We start from the raw sequence: 15869 nt of genomic DNA, 5'->3' as shown, positions 1-15869 counted from the left end.
AAAGAAAAAAGAAACAAATAAAAAGGTAAAAGAAAAGAGAGGCTAATAAAAAGGTGAAGGGAATAAAGGCTAATAAAAGGTAAAAGAAAAGAAAAACAAGTAAAAAAGTAAAAGAAAGGTAAATAAAAAAGCAAGGCCAACAAGAAGGCAAAGTCAACACAAATACAAAAAAGGCAAATAAAATAAAAGCAAAAATCGAAAGCAAAAAAACCAAAATGAAAAGATGAAAGAAAAAAAGTGAAAAAAATAGGAAAAGGAAAAAGGAAAGCATGAAAAGGAAAGCAAAAGTTAAAAAAAAAGCAAAGAGAAAACAGCCCCCAAATCAACAGACAAAAGAAAAGCAACAGAAGGGCAAGGGAAAAAAATAGAAGGAAGTGCGAGCAGGTACTTGCAGCGTTTTCCGGGAAGGGGTTGGCGCAGCCCTGCCGCCCGGGCAGGGTCTCCGAGGGGCCGGCAGCGCAGGTGGGAAGGGGTGCAGGTATGAAGGTGTTGGCACCGCCGCGGCCTCTGCAAAACCGAAGCTGCCTGACAGCACCAGGAAATTGGAGCTGCTGGGGTGAGCCAGGCTGGTTTCCCACCTCTTGTGTTCCACGGCATTAATTATGCTGCGGAGATACGTAAAACCAAAAAGAGCTGGGTGATCATATTGCGGTAAATGAACAACCAGGAATGACTGGGGATAACCAAGCGCTCCTATGAGTGGCGTTGCCTTTGTTGCACCGATGGCTGCACTATTTCCTGCCTTCCTCAGGGTCCTCTAAACTAGGTGTTTTTAAGAACTTGACCTGGAGGGGAGTTGAGGAGATTTATTAAAACTAAAGCGCTCTTGGCTGCTGGGTCCCTTGAGGGAGAAAGGCTTGGAAGTGCCTCCTTCAGCAGGGACAGAGGCTTTGGAGGTCGTGGGACCACACGCAGTCGTGTTTGGGAAGCACAAATCAGCCAGCTGTCGAGTTGCTTAGGGCACGGACGCTTAGCTCAGAAATGGCTTTAAAGTGATGATTAGTGAAATATTATTGCTTTAAAAGGATGCTGATTGTGTGGAAATTTCATCTGTAGGAATCTGGGTTTGTAATTAAATGTGGAAGTGCCACAGAAAAAGGAGATGAGCCTTTGTAATGTTTCTGTGAGGAGGTTTGCTAATGCTCTTCCGCTCTCTTGAGCGCTAAATGGTATGAGAAGATTAAAAAAACCATTCGACTTTAATTTATAGACCAGTTAGTGTCTTTAGCAGAAACTTTAAGAAAAGAAGTATCAATCAACTTCTGAGTTAGAGGCTGGCTTATGTTAGAGGGAAATCGTGCCTGTTTGGTGATTTTGGCACACTGGTGTGTCTATAGGAGATAAAGCTTCTGTTGGGTTGGTGGCTGAGGTAGACAATACTGTCCCAAAGCATCCTGATGCTATGCAGCAGCTGAGGAACCACACTGCGCCAGCAGCAGGATGTATGGGATGAAAGGAGAGCTCCTGCCCTGAGGACTTCCCACTTTCAGAACCTAAACTGCAAAAATAGATGCACGCTGCATAGACCAGGATGTGGCTGCACATGCAGCGTCCACCCTGGAGTGTTTGCCTAGCTTGCAATTCTGCACTTTACACCCCCTCCTGGGTTTGCTTTGGCTGCCTCATAGGGCTGAGTGGATCCATGCGTTGAAGAGGAATGCAAACAATTTCAGAATTAAGTAATGAGATATTGGGTGATTGAAAATGCCACAGAGGAGCGATAGTGGAGAGGCAATTTCCTGCGACTGTAGAGGAGCAAGCTCTTACACTGAGGAGAGCAGGAGTGAGGCTGAGCGGAAAGGACAGGGTTTTTAACACTGAGAAAAAGGAAGAAAACTGTAAGATCAGGGACTTTAAATATTTAGGAGTGTAGTATTTCCTGCAAGGTGATCTCCAGGTCTCAAATACATGTGTGGAGCCCTTCTCCCCGTGCTTTACAAATTTCAGATAGATAATATGGACACATCAAACTTACCTGTGCTGTCACATACCGGGCACACTGAATTGGTGGCTTCAGCTACCCTGAGCTGCAAGGGGTTGGGGCCATCTCCTTCTGGGCTCCCTCGGTGGAGGAGTTCAGGAGAGCTGAGGGCCACAAGGCTGCAGCCTCCCTGTTCTTTTTACATCCAGCTGGAACTGCTGTGAAAGGTGGGAGTTTGGATGGCCACAGTGAATATTTTACCGAGTGGAATCTCTGGCGAGGAGGGGCTGCATTGGGGAATCTTAGGAGGCTATGGCTATTCAATTGTAATCTCATTTAATGATGTGTATTTTCTTCCTTTTTTTATTACTATGGGTATTTGCATAAACACAAGTGCTGTTTCTTTAAGCCTCCTATGCTCCTACTGCTTTTGCCCTGCTTGAAACCTCAATCTGCCTGTAACAGCAGCTATTTGTGGGATTGTGAAGGGTTATTTGCTTCAAAAAAAGGGGAGGGTGCAGCGGGGAATCACTGAACTCTTATGGCTTTGGTGCTGCTAAACCAGCCATATGGACAAGGTGAAGAAAAACCTCCTGTGCTGGCCATTGTACCTCTGCTGCAGGTGACCTTCCTCAGCTGAAACACCATGGTGGAGCAGTGGCAGCTCTGTTTATTTATTACTGGGTGTTTAAAATAATAGTAATAATGGCAGAGTGATGAAAGTACTGATCTGGGAGCTGGGATTCAGAACCTGATGCAGAAATCCTGAGTGACCCAAAGTAGTTTCTCTACGTCCCTGTCCCTGTACAACAGGGAAAACACATTCCTGTTGGTTACAGGCTTGGGGGGTCAGAAGTTCCTACCCTGTGCCCATGATCAATGTGGTCTCAGGTAAGGGGTCCAGCTAAGATGTAACCTTGTGTGATCATGGTTTGTTCTTGTAAGCACATGAGCTTAACTGGCCAGGAAACTCTCAGCCCCAGGAGAGCCAACAGTCCAGACAAGTTCCTCTCTCTACACCCCTGGAGCATGTCTGGCTCCCCTCTGGCTGCAGCCCTCTTTGTCTCTCCTAGGCTTCACGTAGCGGTGTTGAGGAGTGGCCAGAAAGGCTCTGTTGGCAATTGGTGTGCCAGATGGTGGGTCACTGGCTCATGACCATCACAAGAACTTTTGGTTGAAGGGAAGACTTGCAGCCAGCTGGAGGGAGGTGTATAAAAATGGCTCTTCACAATTAGAGGGAGAATTTTATGCAAAACCCATCCCAATGAGGAGGAGAACTAGCAATTTTGAGGCAGAGAAATGCTTGTGCTAGATTTCTTATTCTGTAAAGGTGTGCCGTTATCCTTGAAATAAAGCCTGATGCTGCTTTCTTGGTACCTACATGGTTTTGAATTAAGCCTGATGCACGGCCAGGGTCTGTGGCAGGTACAAATCTGAGGTTGGGTCACTGCAGACAAGGCAACTGCACCCCCAGGTATGGGCATGCCCATGAAGAAAAGTGCCTGTACATCGGTGCAGGGAGATGGAGAACATCAGGATGCAGAGTGTGGGTCTGTGGTGGTGGACACCCACCGCTCCTCCAGTTCCATCTCTGCATCATTCTGGAAGAGGGACAGAGCAGGGTAATGTGGTTGCTTGTCAAGGGACAGGTTACATTGGCAGGACTCTACTCTGCCAAGGGTACAGCTGAAGGGATTATGATCGAGGCTGCAAAGTGATTAGTAGTGCTGTGAAGTGAATGACCTGTATGTCCCATGTCACCAGAGCATGGGGACATTTAATGTAATTACCAGCTGCCAGATTTAAAACCAGTGAAAGGAAATACTTTTCCCAGGCAGCAAACTGTGAAGCTGTGGATCTAGTGCTGCAGGATGCTGGGGACAGTCGGGGTGTGGATAGCTTCAGAAAAGGCCGCCAAGGGCTGTTATATGTAAGGCTGATGATACAACCTGTGCAGTGAGCAGGCTCGGGGAAGGTGTTGGGGGAGTATTGCTTTCCGCTTGCTCTGGGATCACTGTGTGGTTCAGCATCTGCCATGAGCTATGTTGTCTCTGTCTGGGTAATAACCTTGTGCTTCTGCGGACTAAGAAAGCAACAGCAGTGTATTCTGTCTTTCCTGCTTTCACAGTATGTGCAGTGAAATCATGAATCTTCTACAACGGAGGATCCAGCACTGCAGGAATTTGGCTGTGGAGAAGAGCTGATCTGCTCGGATCAGTCTCGCCTGTTGTAGTCTTACAGCTGCGCACTGGACAGGTGGAGGCAAAGTGAAAGATAAGATGTTCAGCCTGAATTGTGCAAGAAGTGGGGGATATGTCCAAGAGCTATTCCATAAGGAAGCACAGCAGGTATGCTGGAGAGCTGTTGCCCTTTACAGTTCAAGCTTCCGTCTCTGATGGTCTCTGTACCTTCTCCTGGTCACCTCTGTGGCAAGTAAACAGGACTGAAGTAACAAGACCATCCTTCTTTCTGCTATGTAAACCTGCAGGGCTTTATTTAGTATGGGAAAGAGGAGACTTAGTTTCCAGAGTTGCAATGGGGAAGTTGCAGTTTCTTTGGAGTTTCAGCTCCCTGCTCCAGCAGGTCTGAACTTCATCAGTGCCCCAAGTACCAGAGTCACATTTCTTCTCTGGAAGCACAGTGTCCTGATTCCTAGATCTGTTGAAGATGCTGTGTGTAATGCGTGGGCCACCTTAACCTACATGGTCAGTCACGGTCTGTCCAGCCTGATTTGTCATCTCATCTAAGATACTTCTCCAGTGCACTGAAGACACTGCCTGCCCTGGTGGAGTGCTTGACAGGGAAAGGAGAAGCACCACATGTAGCTGCAATCTCTGTAAAGGAGCACTTGAATGGTGTTTTGGATTAATATAACATTATCAGTGGGGTTAGTTCACTGAGGCTGAGCAGGATTCTCTTGCTGCTTATTCTATAAGAATATAAATAGGGTATTACAGGGAACTCTCCCTTCCAGGGCCCAATGATCCCAACAGCTCCATTGCCCTTTTACCTTAGAGACAACTTGCAGCAAAATGATGTCTTAGCAGCTGTTGGTGGCCATCCCACTGTTGGTGACTGGATGTTGCACCACTTCTGCAGCCCACCTGTGAAGCATGAGGGGTAAAACTGAAGGTTTTGCTTTCCTCTAGGTATCTCAAACACAGACCAAGCCCTGGTGGAAGATCCAGCTGTTTGTGTGGGAGCCGGTGCTTTTTGGAACATGGGATGGTGTTTTCACCTCCTGCATGATCAACATTTTTGGAGTGGTTCTTTTCCTGAGGACGGGATGGCTTGTGGTGAGTGCTGACTTGGTTGAATATGTGAATAGATATTTTCCTGCTCACCTCTGTACCTTATATCTCCATCATCACTCAGGTGTTCCAGGGTCTCTGCTGTTCATTGTAGGCATTACTTACATCTTGTGGTATTCTGTAGCATTTCAAACAGTTCCACTAAAGTAGAAAGCTGAAAGTGGTCTTTGTAAGCCCTTTCCTGTTTTAGCATCAGGAAAGAAAAAAGAAAATGCAACAACTAGCTCTGACAATGAACAGGGACACCCTTGTGTTGTGTTGTTAAGATGAAATAACTGCTTTTCAGGTAAAGCATGTTGCTGTAGTTACAGCTTCTCTGCCATCTTCCCGAAACCACTGATGCAGGTCTCTTCCAGACATCTCGATGTTGGAGTCCCTGATGTCTTGAATGGTGAAATTGTCATTGCTGCCAAAGGATCTTCAGCTTGTGGATCCAGAGTAGTATCTTACTTGAGCCTGGGAGAGTCTCTCTGCTCCCCTGCTGATGTGTTGTGTTATCCCTTAAAATTTCCCCTTAGAAGGATGAAAGCTCCCTCAGGGATGGGTGGAATTTGAGCTTTGGCCAGAGTGTGTGTCAGAGGCATGAGTTCATGTCACGGGCACAGTGGACATCTTCCAAGAGGAGCAGGAAGACACTTTTACTTTGTATTGAAAATAGCTTTGCTGGAGGCTTTGAGGGCAGCTGGCAGTCATTGTGGTGGAGATGTGAAGATTTTTCCAGCTTTCTCCTCCTGATCTTATTACCCCCACATCCCCTTTGAAAGCAAATTACTGTTGGAGCAAACATAAATAAAAATAAAGCTAGTAAATAAGAGAAAAACTTAAACAGCTGGAAGCTAGTGTGAAAGGGAGAAGGAAAAAGAAGTTAGGGTTGGCAGACACCCTCCCCAGCTGAGAACAATCATGTGTTGAGCCACTTGCAGAGTCAGGTTTTTGCTATAAATTTCCAGAGCCTGAGCTGGTAAAGCCTTGCGCTTCCAGGGGACCCTAATCTTGCCAGAGATGTTCACCAACTATTGTAACGCTGCACTAACCCCTTCCAGCACGCATGCATAAATAAGCATCAGTGTTTAAAGGGGGCTTTTTCTTCTCACTTTCTCTGTTTGCTACTGTTGCTGTGAGTCCAGCCATCCACCGTGGTCTTAAGTGTTCTCCCTTTCTTCTGTGGGAACCATTGAATTGCCAATTAATGAGCTGCCATAGCCTGGTGCCACCAGCAGGTTCTGGAAAAGCTCAAGGCTACGTGTATGTTTGTGTATGTGTACTTTTTTTTTTTTTAAACTGAAGCGTGTCAGATTTATTAACCCTTTTAACCTGTGGGTAAGCTGCTGAAGAAAAAGAACAATTGTCCTTTTAAAGAGGAGTACTGGGTTGTCATGGACTGTCTTGCTGACCCAGCCAGCAGCTGCGTTTATAGCAAACCTTGGCTGCCTTCCCCACTGACCAGATAAAGCCCCTGTCAAAGGCTGTGGGATGCTGAACCAAATTTGGATTTTATGATGATAGCAACATCCTGCATATGTTTCTGTTGTTTTGCAAAAAGAGAGGAAAGAAAAAAAATCTGGGATTTCAACCAACCCCAAAGCTGAGAAGCAGCCTTTCAGTGCTGGTGATAAACAAACCCCATCAAGGCTAGTATGACCTCAGAAATCAGCATTGCTGAAGCAAAGCCGGAAAAGAGGGATGTGGACATAGCCTGTAATATGAGTAAAGGCAGGGGAAGGGAACCCAGACGTTAACAAAGCACTAAGCACTGGAGGACACTTCTGATCATACAGTTGGAATCACTGTACACCGGGCTGAGTGATTTGCCAGCAGGGGAAGGTGGGCTGGAGCACAAGGGAAAACTCTTGACCCTGGAAAATAAATTACGGCTATGTGCAAGTACGTTGGAAGATCCAGAGCTTAAATGCTTTTGGAGGGACTGCCTTCTCTTTCTCAAAATCTGGCCTAAATGGCAAACTGAATCCCCTAAAATAGGAGTTATGATGGCCCTTAAAGCTGCCAACAGTGACCTGCACCTGGATTTGTTTGGAGGCTTTTGCTCTTCACCCTACAGCAAGACCGTGGCTGGTGCAGCAGCTCCTCCCAGGGTCCTCCCTCTGCCCGGAGCTGGAATGAGTTCTTTTCTGGTGAAGCTGAGTCTTCTGCACAAAACTCCCCCAAGTACAGGGAAAGCAAGAGCCTCCTGCCACTCTATATATGTCTTGCAGATAAGGGCCAGTGTGCACTGGTTTATGAGAATGTTATTTATCTTCCACGCTGTGTTGCCTTTGGTGTTTTATTCTTTGGTAGCTCATTGTTTGGGAGGATCAGAGCTTTTACAGGTAAATGTTCTGAAAAGTTAAAATGTGATCTTGATGCTGTTAATAAATCAGCTGGCACAAATCCCTGAAGTTCAATTTGGAAACTGCTTTTTGTTATGAAAGCGTGGGTTTTTGGTTTTTTTTTAAAGCTGTCAGTCTAAAACATGCAAATAGGTGGTGAATCCCCTCCCATGGTGGCTGAATAATTGTTTGGCCTTGTTCTTTTTTAAACTGGAGGACAAAATTGGTGAACCTGTTCATGCAAAAGTCTATCCAGCACCAGAGTAAGGCAGGTTTTCTTCAAAGGGGCACTAATAAGAACTGTAAATGTGGCAAAAAATTATATTAAAGTATGTTAATTAGATAAGTAGGGGGGGGTGTGTGTGTCTTTTAATCTGCAATGGCTCCAGATTCATTGGTCACTAGTGGCTGGAAGCAGGTCCCTTTTCTGGTGTGAGTTGATCTTTATATTATTTTTTTTCATTCCAGGGAAACACTGGCATTGTAATGGGCATGTTTCTGGTGTCCTGTGTCATCCTGGTCGCCTTGGTGACTGTCTTATCTGGAATTGGGGTGTGTGAGAAGTGCAGCATCGGAAGTGGAGGAGTCTACTCCATGATTTCTACTGTCCTAGGAGGCCGAGTAGGGGGGACCATTGGCCTCCTTTATATCTTTGGGCAGGTAATTTTTTTAAAAAAAGAAATAAATTTAAAGAAAATTTAGGAACTTTGCAATGCAGGTATTACTCTTGTGCTTTCCTGCTGGGGGAGGTAATATGCCAAGTAAAATCTGAGTAATGCACTACTATGCTGGACCGCCTGGGAGAGCACGATGGGGAGCATTCAGTCCCACTCTGCTCCCCAAGAGCGAGCCTGCGCGTGGCAGTGCACAGTCTGGCATGGGTCACAACGGTGAAGGAACTGGGTGTCTGAACTAGCGAACTGTGCAGGATGTGCCCTCACATCCCAAATTACCCCCATGGCCAGGACATGCCCTTGCTGGCAAGAGACTGAAATGAAACCAAAGGAGGAGAAGCCAAGGTGGCCACCTAAAGCACAGTGAGAGGCTTTGACATTGGCCTTCCCATGCTCCCCATGCCCTAAGGGACCAGGCAGACCTTGGCTGCCTTTCCATGGGAGCCAGCAGAAGCGGAGCTGGTATGGGAGGCGAGCTGGGCAGCAGTAAGGGCCACAGCTGATTGACTTCTTAAGATCCAAAATTCACAGTTCTGTTTTCTGAGAGGCCCCGAGGAGCTTTTGTGGAGAAGCACTGAAATGCAGAAGTAGTATACATAAAGAATGGAAAGCAATCTCTTAAACCTGCAGTAACTTAACCCCCTCCCCCCATAAAGATGTTATGAACAGTGTAAAATGTGGCGAGCAGAGAAGTATTTTTATTGAGGTTTGTTTTTAACTGACTAGCTTGCAGCAATCTCTGAAAACCCTTAAAAGCCTCCGAACCAAAAATAATCCCCTCTTCTCCTTTCACTCCAGATTGAAAGCAAGTGTCCATAAAATACAAACCGAACACAGTTACAAGCCAAGATATGGAAATGGGCCACACATGAGAATCCTTCCTGTCATATTTTCCACTCTCGCTCTCTCAGTGGACCCTGTCTGGGAAAGCAATCAGCTTGCAGCCTGTCCTGAGGGCTGTAAAAGCTGCACTGTGGCAGCCCCAGTCCCTGTCTGGGCATGCTGTGTGCATGGGGGGCTGTGGGGTGGGAGCTGGCAGCCCGCTTAGGAATGCTTTGCCTGCTCCCAAGAGCTTATGGCTTTCCCTTCTCTTCGGCTGTGCTTTCTGCTCAATGTGCTTTGCACCAGCTGCAGGCTGCTCTCCCACTACAAGATGCTCACAGAGCACTGTAACCTTTGTCATGAGTAGAGTCTGGCCAGAGATGGGGGGTCTCCCTTATTCCCTGGTCTGCCTGGGGCAGGTGAGGAATGTCTGGCCATGTGATACTGATGCCTTGGGAGATGAGAGGTGGCTCAGTGCCCTGGGGCTGCCCAGCTGAGGTGTCCTCCTAGGATGCTCCAGAGGAGAGGCTTAATCAGATTGCCCTGTATGATCCAGCACACGTCTGCCAGATCCTACAGAGACCAATATGTGTTTGGTCACTGCAGCTCTAACCATGAGGTTTGGTGCTTTTCTCTGCAGTCCCTTTCCCTGATGCGGTTCTCAGTAAGACCTGTCTGTGCAAGCAGACAGTTTTCCAGGGTCCAGCCCTAAAATCCCCAAAGCAAAGACAGCAGAAGCACTTGTCTGGATGTTGAAAAGCAAATACGTTCCTTGCCCAGAAAGTGTGCAGGAATTGTGAAGGACTGATTTCTCCCTATTTCAGCCTAGAACTCAATTCTGATTTCAAGACGGGTAGCTTGTGAGAAACCAGCCCATGCTGCAGTGCCACTGGGCCCCTGGCCATTGCTGTGTGCAGGGCAGAGGGATGTTAGTGAGCACTCGCCTCCTCTGTTCTGCTGCTGATGCTCGTGGTTCATAAAAGGAGAGGCTTCCAGGAGGTTGGTGGTGCTGAGGCTGTCAGAGGCTTTCTCTGCTCTGCTCCTTTCAGTGATCTTCTTGCATGTTGCCATCCTTGGCATGAAGGGAAAGAAAACTTTAGTCAAGAAAGCACAACTCCTTCAAAAACTGATATTGGTCAGGTACACAGAGTTGGGGTTAAGCAATGTTGCTGTCTGTCTCCAGGGCTTTTCTCCATGTGAGATACAAGAACTGTACCTGACTTTAATGTGTTTATTTGAGTTCTAATGTGTTTATTTGAGTTTATTAGAGTCTGTTTGGGATTTTTGACTCCAGGTCTCAAGTGCAGTTTTTGCAGATGTGCCAAGTGAAGCTGTGCCAGTGTGGGATGTTGTCCTCTGCTAGCTCAGGAGGGACCCGTTTTCCAGAGGTGTCTGTGTAGGACTTGCATGGTCCGCTCAGTGGTGGTGTAGGCCATGCTAAACACAAGTAAACAAGAATACATCGACTTACCTGGGGAGTACCTTGCAGGGTCTGAGACTTCTCTGGTGGTGACATTCATGGTGGGGCTACCAGCAAGGAGAGAGAGAGAGAGACTTTAAGGGTATAGTTCACCTGATCTGCGTTAAATGTCTGCCTATGGGAAAAGTAAATACTTCCCCAGGATCTCCAACCTGTAGATGTCCAAGTCCTAACAAGTGAATCCCACACACCTTGCTTGGTGAAAACTGCCTGGTGAGGTCACGCCCAGGCCCCTCAGTGGAGTGGTGCTGGGCCAGCCCAAGGAGGGGCTGCAGGGAAGGAGTGGTCTGTTCTCATTCTTGCTGGCTTGGTTTGGGGGTTTCTCCCCTCCAGTCATGTGGGAGCTGTGCTGCACTTCCCTCCTCCGTGGATGGGGATAGTGGGGTCACAGGACCTACGGTCACACCACCAATAGCAGAGTGCAGCTGTGTGCTTGACCTGGCTTGCTGGGGTTGCTGTGCACTGGGAACGGTTGTTGCTGGAATATCAGTGGGAACTTCTGGACGGAAATGTTCTGGTATTTAGGATTGCTCCCCTGCAGTGATGTTTGAAGCCTGAACCTGTGCTGCAGATGTCCTTTCCTGCAGACTCTCAGCCACCCAGAGCAAAGCACTTGTCCTGCTCTGCAGCAAGATAAACACAGGGGGGATAGCTTGTACAGTGCACTCTCCTCTAAAGTGCGGGCTCCTTTCCAGCAACAAGATGGGGAGCCATTGAAGCATCAGGCTTTACATCCAAACTAAACAGCAAGTTAAAAATAAACCCTGGGAGGCAATGAAGGGGAAAGCAAATTGCCTTTCTTCAGGCAGGTGTTGAACTGAGACCCTTTCCTTCAGAGAAACAGAAGAAAGGAAGAAGCTTGGATACCGACTTAACCTTTTCTCCCTTGGAGAAGCCAGCGTGGTTTCTCTTTGAGCATTAATTTTAAATTTTAAAGCCAGTAAATTTTAAAGCCAGTGGAAGGTTGTTGGGCTGCTGGCCCTAGCGCCCAGCCTTCTATGTTTATGTGGGCAGTAGGTATGCTGCCCTGGCAGTGTTCTGTCTTACAGCAATAAGGTTCAGTCCCTGTAGGCCAGAGTAACATTAAAGATTGTATTGTGACAGCAAACGTCTGTCTGTCTGTTTGAATGGAGGCCCCTCAGCCTGGCATGGGGCTGTGGATGGGAGTCCGTGTTCTCCCATGAGGCACTTATAGAGCTCTGTCATTCAGTGCGTTGCAGGTGCCATGTATATCACCGGCTTTGCGGAGTCCATCGCAGATGTCCTGAGCCTCACCAACATCTGGGCAGTCCGTGGGATCTCCCTGGCTGTCCTGTTGGGCCTTCTGGGTATCAACCTGGCTGGGGTGAAGTGGATCATAAGGCTCCAGCTCCTGCTGCTCTTCCTGCTTGCCGTCTCAACACTGGACTTTGTCATTGGCTCCTTTACGCACCTTGATCCAGGTAAAAGTGGGGGTTCATCACATTGGGGTCAGGAGGTGTTAATCCACAAGGGTTTTCTCCTTTGGTGTCTTTGTGAAGTTACACATCTGGGCAGAGGTAGACATGTCCCCTGTCACTTGTTACCTAGGAGAAGAGACCAATGCTCACCTTGCTACAACCTCCTTTTGAGCAGTTGTAGAGAGCGATAAGGTCTCTCTGCCTCCTTTCTTCCAGGCTAAACAGCCCCAGTTCCCTGAGCTGCTCCTAATAAGACTTGTTATCCAGACCCCTCACCAGCTTTGTTGCCCTTCTCTGGACATGCTGCAGCAATTCAATTTCCTTCTTGTACTCAGAGACCCCAAACTAAACACAATATTCCAGGTGCTTCCTCACCAGCACCGAATACAGGAGGACAATCGCTTTCCTAGTCCTGCTGGCCACACCATTTGTGATACAAGACTTCTGCTGTCTAACTCTGCATTAAGCATTATGCCTGTGAAAACAGAGTATTGTGACTTTTTCTTTAGAAGATCTCCCTAGAGACCCTAGGTGTGGTGAGCTGTGCCACCAGCTGCACACCACTGGGTTCGCTGCTCTGGGCCATGGTGGGGAGCTAAGGAGAGAGATGGATCTGCTGGGGCAGGTGGCTGCTGGGGTTTCAAGGAGCTGTGGGTGCAAGTCTCCCCCGTTAACCTTCCCCAGGCTGACTTCAGCCTGCAGCAGCAGCTCCAGCTTGGGCAAGATGGAGGTCTGGGACTCCCACCTGCAGCCTTTCTTGCACCCCAAGACCCCTTCCCCTCTCTCCATCCTCATGCCCAAAAGGTGTTTGCAAGGAAACACACCTCAAGGTGCAGGGAGTTGTGGTGGAAGGTGTCCATGACTGCTGCAGCAGCCACTCTACCAAGAACAAAGTGTAATTAGCTGAGTAAACAGAAGGGGTCACCTTTTTCTTGGCTTCCCCTGCGTCCAGCAGCACCTTAGAGGGTTGCAAGAAACCTACTGAAGTAGATTTAAAGGAAAGATCTTCAATTTAGATTTAGTTGAGATTCAGCCGCCAAGTCAGGAGGCAGGAGGTAACTCACGTAGGTGTTCGTAGTGCCGCTGGCATGACTGTGTTTTCAGTGTTTGTGTGAGTTTCGTACTGCCGATACGGTGTACAAGGACGGTGAAGGGTGGGCAGAAGTTGCTGCACCAGCAGCTGCTCCCCTCTTGGAAACAGCCCCGTGGAAAGGCATTTGCAGTTTATATTTAGTACCTAAGAAATGCCCCAAATGAAAGCTGGTTAAAGTCTCAGCAGACACTTGCAAATAAGAATGAAATTAAGGCGGTTGTGCTCGGTGTGGTGTGTTTTGCAGAGAAAGCGACTGACCTGCTCCAAACAGCTGTGTTTCATAGGAAGTTGTTTTCTAAAGGAAACGGGGAGGGGGGGTTTGCATTTCAGTTGTGCTCGGAGGAGGCCTTTAATGTGGATCTGGAGACCTTTCTAATAGTAGAGAGAAAACGAATACTCGGAGTGAGACCTGGTGGTAGGAAAGTGAATACAGGGCCAGGAGGAGAGAATTAGAGGAATACAAACGTCAGCAGGAAACATGCCCAAGTTGAGGTCAACGTAGTCGTCTTTGATTTCCTCCACTGCCGAGCACTATGTCATTTTCTTCTGACAGAAAATAGAGAAAAGAATTAATGAGGCAGTTTAGCGTTGCAGATGCTGCAGTTTAGCCATGACTGGCTAAAGAGAGGAAGGTTTCCAGGGCATGGAAGAATATCAGGCTCATGGTGGCCAGATCCAAGCCCCAGACTCTGATACCCTTGAGCAGCACTGCCCCTATGGTGGGACCTGCCATCATAAGGCTGGCTGGGGAGAGCTGTGGTTTCTCTGCTTCTACAGACCGCTTCTGTGTGAGAGAACTGTTTCGAGCCAGGCTGAACAGTTGGTTCCTCCCAAGTCCTGCATTTCCCCAGAAGGCCTCTGAGTGGTGTGTCAACACCAACGGTGAAAACTGGGCTTCAAGAAGCCTCCTCACAGTGTCTTGCATGCTTTCTGCACAGCATGGATGAATACTTGTCTCTTGGGTGCGACTGGACTCATCAGCAAAGCATCCCTCCTGCGAGGAGGCTGTGGGTGGGACATGCAGGTGTCGGTGAAGCTCCATCCTCCAGAGTCAGTTGATGGCAATGGCAGAGTTGCGGTGCATCTGAGCCCAGCACCTGGGGAAGCATTTGAGACCCCTTTGGGGTAGGGAGTCAACTAATCAGCTCTCCACAGCCTTCACACGTGTGCGGTTGTTTTGGGTTTGGTTCTTTGGCTGCAGCGGTGACTGAGATGCAAAGGGCAGCGTGCAGGGAGAGGTGATTTTTGAGGATGGACCTGTGTGCTGGAAAGATTTCAGCTGACATTTTGTCAGGTTTGCTTCTTGTTCTATGACAGATTTATGAGGTTTCAGTTCACAGCCTTAGGTCTCAGTCTTGGAACCTGTAAAACGGGCCCCATGCAGTCATGCTGCCTTTCCCGCTTCTGCAATGACAGTCTTTTCCCTCACTTAACATTTGCAAGTGCTGCGCACATACCAAAGGAGTGTGCATCTGCCAAGCAGCAGTTATTTGGATTTAAATAATCTCCAGGAATGCCTGTCCATCTTGAAGGTCTTAAACGACTGCCTTTGTGTGGTTGTGCTGGGTGGAGTTCCCTGCTCTTCTCCCCATTCCCTCAGCTCACACCCAGGCACACATCAAATCCGTTATTGTCCAAGCACTCACTCCCTTCCTGTGGTTTGCCTTTATTTTTAGTTTGAGGACGAAGCATGTTTACACAAAAGGGGGCTTCTCAGCAGGGCTTCCCACTGCTTTTCGTCCCTTTTTTTTCTCCTCTCTATCGCTGTGGCTCACTCCTGCTCTGAGAGCCAGCTGGGCTTCTGCAGCCCAGAGCTGGGGCTGGAGGAGCTGAGCTGTTCCAGCAGACAGGGAGTGCTCTGGGTCTCTGGTTTGGATGCTGGCATCCCCGCTGAGACTGCAGGCATCCCTCTGCCTGACCCCGAGGGCTTCTGCTCCTTTTGGCAGGCTGTTCTCAGGGTGGGGTTGGGACTGGCTGATTTTTTGGAATTAAATCTAAATCCTCCCCTTGGCTCCAGTTGGCGCTTCCCCTGGGGATGGGTCACGGTCCTAGGCTGGGATCTTGGCCAGGGGTGGGTAGTGAGAAGAGCTCCCTGTGCTGCCTGAAAACCATCCTCATTGAGCTGTCTCTGGCCACTCACCTTAAAATTTAGTCCCACCTCCAGAAACAGAGATCCCCATGCTCCTTTCTTGGGAGAGAAAACATGCGTATTCTCTTTCCTGTTCTCCCTGGCACAGCTTACTGTTTTTACTAAATCTAATGCATACAAATAAAAATCAGGCAGCGCTTGACTTGTCAACTCATAACCAAGACACAGCACTTGCTAGATAGTAGTAATTCAGGGTTTTTCTGGCTTGTGTATATTTGCGTTTTAGTTTTACCTCAAGATCAGCCTGAGTTATTCTGGGAGGAGGAGTGAATATAAAGGAGAGGATGATCCTCTCTGTGACCAGCTCCTCAGAACAGTATGTGAAACTTTTTGGCCTTTTCACGTCCTGAACATTAGAGTCACGGAAAAAGAAGATAAGCTCACTGTTAATGCCCACTTTTTTATTTTCCTAGCATATCTCTGTTAATTTTTGTGTAGGGTGACTCCCAAAAACTCCCTTTCAATTAGGCGCCTGCTTTCCTGTTTTGGCAGTGGCTCTCAGGTGCCCTATTCAAGCAGGGCGGCTGTGAGAGGGCACAGGGGTGGGGGCATTACTGCGGGGAGAGCTGGAATTAATTTGGTTGTGCTTTGTTGAGAAGATGAAAGGAATCACAACACGAGCAAAAAGCGGTCTGACAGCAGCCTCTTAAATG

General features: G+C 48.0%; 1 protein-coding gene across 1 annotated transcript in view; it reads left to right on the top strand.

Annotated features, from left to right (window-relative positions):
• The window catches only part of SLC12A8 (solute carrier family 12 member 8), a 53664-nt gene that overhangs the window by 1705 nt on the left and 36090 nt on the right, over positions 1 to 15869 (top strand). Inside the window, exons 2-5 of the mRNA XM_069861471.1 lie at positions 4050 to 4269; positions 5071 to 5217; positions 8028 to 8219; positions 11746 to 11977. Coding sequence (XP_069717572.1) covers positions 4201 to 4269; positions 5071 to 5217; positions 8028 to 8219; positions 11746 to 11977 — 640 coding nt within the window. The 5' untranslated portion in view covers positions 4050 to 4200. The remainder of the gene's footprint in view (positions 1 to 4049; positions 4270 to 5070; positions 5218 to 8027; positions 8220 to 11745; positions 11978 to 15869) is intronic.

Source organism: Phaenicophaeus curvirostris, chromosome 7 (genome assembly GCF_032191515.1).
Source record: "Phaenicophaeus curvirostris isolate KB17595 chromosome 7, BPBGC_Pcur_1.0, whole genome shotgun sequence".
Taxonomy (NCBI): domain Eukaryota; kingdom Metazoa; phylum Chordata; class Aves; order Cuculiformes; family Cuculidae; genus Phaenicophaeus; species Phaenicophaeus curvirostris.
The sequence above is the reverse complement of the archived record's forward strand: the minus strand, read 5'-3'. Positions and strand labels throughout refer to the sequence as shown.